General features: G+C 43.5%; 1 protein-coding gene across 1 annotated transcript; it reads right to left on the bottom strand.

The window, feature by feature from the left end:
* Positions 1-154: 154 nt before the first annotated feature.
* Positions 155-3234, bottom strand: LOC139577184 (arrestin domain-containing protein 3-like). Its single transcript, XM_071404093.1, has 6 exons — positions 2893-3234; positions 2569-2626; positions 2282-2429; positions 1916-2012; positions 1087-1343; positions 155-973 (listed from the first exon to the last, which is right to left on the bottom strand). Exons 1-6 carry the CDS (start codon positions 3140-3142, stop codon positions 524-526), a joined length of 1260 nt encoding a protein of 419 aa, XP_071260194.1. The 5' UTR covers positions 3143-3234; the 3' UTR covers positions 155-523.
* Between the last annotated feature and the right edge of the window lie 4534 nt (positions 3235-7768).

The raw sequence follows: 7768 nt of genomic DNA, 5'->3' as shown, positions 1-7768 counted from the left end.
CACTCCATAATACCTAAACAGCAGAAGTACAAGCTGAGCTCACTGAGCTGTAGAACACCAGTAACAGAAAGTGTAAGGACCGTGTGCAATTATACGTAGGTGTACTAGTTAGTTGGGCTTTTTGACCAGCAACAGTTGAGACAGAGTCAGAAGATCAGGTGTGTGGTATTTATTGAACAGTGCAGGTGATGAAAACTAGATCTGAACAATCACCTTACTCGACCAATAACAATGACATTAAAGCCATACAGATGTTATATGTCTGTAGTCATCTTTTTTGCATAGCTTCTTAGATGTAGCTTTACTGATTATTGTTCTCATTTGCTGCAGACACATAATGGCTGATCTGGATTGACACATTATTATTTAAAGAAAAGTCTTTGAGACAGTATAGCAATTCAGTTAAGGCTGTGGGTTACATAACAATGGCATTACAAACCTACTTCAATATTGATTATTGAACAGGTAAGTAGTTATATAGCAGCACTAATCAAAAGGCCTCACATCTGTCAAATATGAGTGTTCATAGGGTATTAGGGTGAGATGTTTCAGGTGCACATGGAGGGAAGAGGGAACCATACGATGGGGGTTGGTCTAGCTCTTGAGAAGAGAGGGGTGGGTGCATTGTTGGGGTGGATATTAATGTATCAAATGTAGGTGGAGGAAAAACTGGGCCAGTTGGGTATGGGTATGTTGGCTGTGGGTCAGGGGGATAACTTCCTCCCACAGCTGCAGGTTCAGGGTACACTGGCAGGACAGGTGGATATAGGCCTCCCCCTGGACCCGAGACAGGAGGATATGGTCCAAAGGCTGTATCACAAGGGAAGTCACTGTTGCTTGGACCACCTTTCCCGAATTCTTCAAACCTGAGGACAGGACTGCCTGGTGATAGGTCAGACCGAAAGCTGGAAGGGATAATAACCAATGGAAACTTGACTTCAGGGTCTTTGGCAAGAGGAACGTCCAAGTATACCTTTAAAACAAACAGCATGTTAGAGAGAAATATTGGGATTTTATCCCCCCCAATTTTTGTTTGTTTAATACTAGTCAGGAATATGAAGTGATTATCCCAACACCTGGATGTACCTTTAGTATGTACTCTACTGTTATGATGTTACAGTTCAGGATGGACAAGTCCTGGTCAGCAGGTATCTTCAATGACCCTGCAACACTTTGTCGGGTTTTGGACGGGATAGGCTCCGTGACCACTTTGCAGACCGTTTCTTCTTCCATCTTTGTGCAGTCAGAAGCCATGAAAGTCATTTTCTGCTTCAGACTGAATTTGGGCTTAAGGTCACGGGATGAGTTGTTCTCGATGTTTGCACAGATATTCACAGTCTCACCTGGAGTGGGAAAATCCACCCAGAAAATTAAAGAGAAAGTTCAGGATTTTACAACTTGACTACAAGTGGTTTGTCTATGGGCCTGGAAAAACTATAATCCATGGTTCAGGTTCTCTCTAAACAGCCCCACTACTAACTTCAGATAACTTTAGCCACCTCTAGCTAATTTTGTAGTGGCTTTTTAAATGAAACAAAACCATGGACTACAGTTTCTCCTGGCCCATAGACTTTCAGGGCTGGGAACCATCTAACATCAAGTTGTAAAATCCTGAACTTCCCCTTTAAAGACAATATGAGATTCTAAATGACCAACACAATAGTGCTTCAGCACAGGTGAGGTACTGAATACTGAAGACATGAATAAATGTTGACAAAATCTAAAGCCTTGCATGTGAAAGTTGATTGTATATTTAGGACACTTCCTGGAGGTAGTGTGGACTTGCTATTCTCTTAACCAGTGAGATTGTAAACTAATCTGTTGAATTGGCCATGTTATTCAACAGAAAATAGGTGCTTAAAGGCAACATGCTTTGTGTTACATAGAGGGCTCTGAAACAACACTTGTACATTACCTGGCATGTAGCCCATCCTTTCAACATGGACATCCATGATGACATGTCCTGAGGTAAGACACCCCATTGACTTGTCCTTCACACCATGCTGAGGAGACTGGAACGCAGGATGAGATTACATGTTCTATACTAGTATGACACAAGGAAAACAAACCGGGATCTGTACATCCAACCATCAACTTTCACACATATGTGATGAATAACAGCGTACATCCATCCACATTTACACACATAATGTGATGTATAACACTGTCCGTCCATCCATCCATCCATCCACACAAATGTGATGAATAATACCGTCCATCCACATTCACACATTTAATATGATAAATAACAAAAAGGACTAGATTAGTAGAGTTAACACACCATTAGTAGAACATGGTTCAAGTCAGCCTTGGAGACAAAGGTGATTTCCTTCACCAAGTCGCGTGTCTTTAACCAACCCCTAACCAGCTTGGCTTCCAGTTTGTACACTATCTTGCCATGTGGACCCTTGAAGGATGATGGCATGCTTCTGTAATATAAAAACAGTGACACATACCTTAAGGTGCTGAATCTATGTAATCAACAGATAGCATAATTTGTACACGGAGGTTGATTTAAAAGAGCATATCATTTGTCTGTCTATGAATTTGACTTGCTTTCCCACTTACCCTTCAGGAATTTGGAAGCTAAACGGATAGATATAGATACCAGGGGGGAGTATGTTGCCTATGACAAAAAAAATCGCAGTGGTCAACATAATATCCAATTAGTAATTAACCTTAATGAACCCATTACAGCAAAAAAAAATCTTGATCTGGCGAACATTAACCAACCGCCTGCTCGACTATAAACATTGGATTACATAGCCTACAAATCCCGCTCACCTAACGCGCCGGGCAAGCTACGCACCAGAAAGAGTGCGATAAATATTGGCCAAACTATTACGGATAGGTTAGGCCTGTAGTAAACTGAGTAAAGACTATCCCTCCTACCTTGAGGATTTTCATTAATCATTAATTTCTTCAGTTTGAAATATCTGTTGTGAGCAGAGTAAGTGTTGTCATCACTGTCAACAGTCCAATTGACATCTGCGTCCCCTTTGACTTTGATGAAAAGGCTTTCCACTTTGGTTTCCTTTATTAACTCCAAAGTAATTCTTCCAGATATACAGTCGCCTTCAGAAAATGTATCATGTTCATTAATTATATCGTAACTCAAGTTAAACTCTTTTACTGAAGGCATTTTCGACTGCTTTCCTGAAGTCAATTCTGCTGAGTAGAGCTACTATAAAGACAAAAAAATAACAATTTGTTCCACGGTCTTTAGTAGCCTACGGTGTGTCAGACGGGACACACTGGGACTCTTTTAATGCAGACCATGGTACACCATTGCCTCCCAGTGTACTGGCGACTATACTGCTACCCAGTCTGTGAATTTGAGATTATCTCTATTTATTATTAATATAGTCTGGACTCTGTAGTATCCGGGACAAACACTGGCCTAGGTAGATCATGTTAAGGGCTAACCTCTTTCCCTATCAAATCAAATGTATTTATAAAGCCCCTCTTACATCAGTTGATATCTCAAAGTGCTGTACAGAAACCCAGCCTAAAACTCCAAACAGCAAGCAATGCAGGTGTAGAAGCACGGTGGCTAGGAAAATCTCCCTAGAAAGGCGAGAACCTAGGAAGAAACCTAGAGAGGAACCAGGCTATGAGGGGTGGCCAGTCCTCTTCTGGCTGTGCCGGGTGGAGATTATAACAGAACATGGCCAAGATGTTCAAATGTTCATAGATGACCAGCATGGTCAAATAAAAATAATCACAGTGGTTGTCGAGGGTGCAACAGGTCAGCACCTCAGGAGTAAATGTCAGTTGGCTTTTCATAGCCGATCATTCAGAGTATCTCCACCACTCCTGCTGTCTCTAGAGAGACAGCAGGAGCTGGGACAGGTAGCAGCAGGTTTGGGACAGGTTGCATATCTGGTGAACAGTTGAAACTGGAGCAGCAGCACGGCCAGGTGGACTGGGGACAGCAAGGAGTCATCAGGCCAGGTAGTCCTGAGGCATGGTCCTAGGGCTCAGGTCCTCAGAGAGAGAGAAAGAAAGAAAGAAAGAGAGAAATAGAGAGAGAGAGAATTAGAGAGAGATACTTAAATTCACACAGGACACCGGATAAGACAGGAGAAATACTCCAGATATAACAGACTGACCCTAGCCCCCCGACACATAAACTACTGCAGCATAAATACTGGAGGCTGAGACAGGAGGGGTCGGGAGACACTGTGGCCCCATCCGACGATACCCGCGGACAGGGCCACACAGGCAGGATATAACCCCACTCATTTTCCAAAGCACAGCCCCCACACCACTAGAGGGATATCTTCAACCACCAACTTACCATCCTGAGACAAGGCCGAGTATAGCCCACAAAGATCTCCGCCACGGCACAACCCAAGGGGGGCGCCAACCCAGACAGGAAGATCACGTCAGTGACTCAACCCACTCAAGTGACGCACCCCTCCTAGGGACGGCATGGAAGAGCACCAGTAAACCAGTGACTCAGCCCCTGTAATAGGGTTAGAGGCAGAGAATCCCAGTGGAGAGAGGGGAACCGGCCAGGCAGAGACAGCAAGGGCGGTTTGTTGCTCCAGTGCCTTTCCGTTCACCTTCACACTCCTGGGCCAGACTACACTCAATCATAGGACCTACTGAAGAGATGAGTCTTCAATAAAGACTTAAAGGTTGAGACCAAGTCTGCGTCTCTCACATGGGTAGGCAGACCATTCCATAAAAATGGAGCTCTATAGGAGAAAGCCCTGCCTGCAGCTGTTTGCTTAGAAATTCTAGGGACAGTTAGGAGGCCTGCGTCTTGTGAACGTAGCGTACGTGTAGGTATGTACAGCAGGACCAAATCAGAAAGATAGGTAGGAGCAAGCCCATGTAATGCTTTTTAGGTTAGCAGTAAAACCTTGAAATCAGCCCTTGCCTTAACAGGAAGCCAGTGTAGAGAGGCTAGCACTGGAGTAATATGATTAATAAGATTCTAGCAGCCGTGTTTAGCTATTACTGATGTTTATTTAGTGCTTTATCCGCATAGCCGGGAAAGTAGAGGATTGCAGTAGTCTAACCTAGAAGTGACAAAAGCATGGATTAATTTTTCTTCATCATTTTTGGACAGAAATATCTGATTTTTGCAATGTTACGTAGATGGAAAAAAAGCTGTCCTTGAAACAGTCTTGATATGTTCGTCAAAAGAGAGATCATTGTCCAGAGTAACGCCAAGGTCCTTCACAGTTTTATTTGAGACGACTGTACAACCATCAAGATTAATTGTCAGATTCAACAGAAGATCTCTTTGTTTCTTGGGACCTAGAACAAGCATCTCTGTTTTGTCCGAGTTTAAAAGTAGAACATTTGCAGCCATCCACTTCCTGAAAAACAGGCGAGGGCAATTTTGGGGCTTCACCATGTTTCATCGAAATGTACAGCTGTGTGTCATCCGCATAGCAGTGAAAGTTAACATTATGTTTCCGAATGACATCACCAAGAGGTAAAATATATAGTGAAAACAATAGTGGTCCTAAAACGAAACATTTTACAGTTGATTTGTCAGAGGACAAACCATCCACAGAGACAAACTGATATATTTCGGACAGATAAGATCTAAACCAGGCCAGAACTTGTCCGTGTAGACCAATTTGGGTTTCCAATCTCTCCAAAAGAATGTGGTGATCGATGGTATCAAAAGCAGCACCACGGTCTAGGAGTACGAGGACAGATGAAGAGCCTCGGTCTGACGCTATTCAAAGGTAATTTACCACCTTCACAAGTGCAGTCTCAGTGCTATGATGGGGTCTAAAACCAGACTGAAGCATTTCGTATACATTGTTTGTCTTCAGGAAGGCAGTGAGTTGCTGCGCAACAGCCTTTTCATTTTTTTTGAGAGGAATGGAAGATTTGATATAGGCCGATAGTTTTTTATATTTTCTGGGTCAAGGTTTGGCTTTTTCAAGAGAGGTTTTATTACTGCCACTTTTAGTGAGTTTGGTACACATCCGGTGGATCGAGAGCCGTTTATTATGTTCAACATAGGAGGGCCAAGCAGCTCTTTCAGTAGTTTAGTTGGAATTTGGTCCAGTATGCAGCTTGAATGTTTAGAGGCCATGATTATTTTCATCATTGTGTCAAGAGATATAGTATTAAAACACTTGAGTGTCTCCCTCGGTCCTAGGTCCTGGCAGTTGTGCAGACTCAGGACAACTGAGCTTTGGAGGAATACGCAGATTTAAAGAGGAGTCCGTAATTTGCTTTCTAATGATCATGATCTTTTCCTCAAAGAAGTTCATGAATTTATCACTGCTGAAGTGAAATACATTTTGGATTGTTCTTATTTTCCACAATTAAGTTGGAAAAATAGAATGATCGAGCAGCAGTGAGGTCTCTTCGATACTGCACGGTACTGTCTTTCCAAGCTAGTCGGAAGACTTCCAGTTTGGTGTGGCGCCATTTCCGTTCCAATTTTCTGGAAGCTTGCTTCAGAGCTCGGGTATTTTCTGTGTACCAGGGAGCTAGTTTATTATGACAAATGTTTTTAGGTTTTAGGGGTGCGACTGCATCTAGGGTATTTGCTCAAGGTTAAATTGAGTTCCTCAGTTAGGTGGTTAGCTGATTTTTGTACTCTGACGTCCTTGGGTAGGCGGAGGGAGTCTGGAAGGGCATCTAGGAATCTTTGGGTTGTCCGAGAATTTATAGCACAACTTTGGATGATCCTTGGTTGGGGTCTGAGCAGATTATTTGTTGCGATTACAAACGTAATAAAATGGTGGTCCGATAGTCCAGGATTAAGAGGAAAAACATTAAGATCCACAACATTTATTCCATGGGACAAAACTAGGTCCAGAGTATGACTGTGGCAGTGAGTAGGTCTGGAGACATGTTGGACAAAACCCACTGAGTCGATGTGTAACGGCGTTCCACCTCCTCTTCATCCGAAGAGGAGGAGCAGGGATTGAACCAAAATGCAGCTTCGTGATATGACATGATTTATTTAAGAAAAGACTAAAACACGAACTTCACTTGAAACTTACAAAATAACAAAACGAATGTAGACAAACCTGAACATACGAACTTACATAAAACACGAAGAACGCACGAACAGGAAAAATGACTACATAAAACGATGAACGAACGAAACAGTCCCTTATGGTGCAAACAAACACAGACACGGAAGACAACCACCCACGACAAACAATGTGACAACACCTACCTTAATATGATTCTCAATCAGAGGAGATGAAAACCACCTGCCTCTAATTGAGAACCATATTAGGTACCCATTAACCAACATAGAAACAGAAAACATAGACTGCCCACCCAAACTCACGTCCTGACCAACTAACACATACAAAAACTAACAGAAAACAGGTCAGGAACGTGACATAACCCCCCCCTTAAGGTGCGAACTCCGGGCGCACCAGCACAAAGTCTAGGGGAGGGTCAGGGTGGGCATCTGACCACGGTGGTGGCTCAGGCTCTGGGCGAGGTCCCCACCCCACCATAGTCAATCCCAGCTTACGTCTCTCCCTCAGAATGACCACCCTCTTACTCCACCCACCTAATATACCGGGTAACATCAAAATAAGGGACAGCTCCGGGACAAGGTAGCTCAGGACAGATAGGTAGGTCAGGATAGAGAGGTAGCTCAGGATAGAGAGGTAGCTCAGGATAGAGAGGTAGCTCAGGATAGAGAGGTAGCTCAGGATAGAGAGGTAGCTCCGGACTGAAGGGCAGCTCCGGATAGAGAGACAGCTCTGGACAGAGAGACAGCTCTGGATACATGGCAGCTCTGGGCTGAGGGACAGCTCAT

The sequence above is a fragment of the Salvelinus alpinus genome, chromosome 5, assembly GCF_045679555.1.
Source record: "Salvelinus alpinus chromosome 5, SLU_Salpinus.1, whole genome shotgun sequence".
Lineage (NCBI taxonomy): Eukaryota > Metazoa > Chordata > Actinopteri > Salmoniformes > Salmonidae > Salvelinus > Salvelinus alpinus.
This window is presented reverse-complemented; position numbering and strand designations above follow the sequence as displayed.

Bases quoted from the DNA above. Each gene is read 5' to 3' on its own strand.
- LOC139577184 (XM_071404093.1), bottom strand. From the start codon at position 3,142: ATGCCTTCAGTAAAAGAGTTTAACTTGAGTTACGATATAATTAATGAA. The intron at 2,430-2,568 runs GTAAGTGGGAAA...TTTATATTACAG, and splicing joins AGCTTCCAAATTCCTGAAGG to AAGCATGCCATCATCCTTCA. The intron at 974-1,086 runs GTACATCCAGGT...TTTGTTTTAAAG, and splicing joins CAGTAGAGTACATACTAAAG to GTATACTTGGACGTTCCTCT.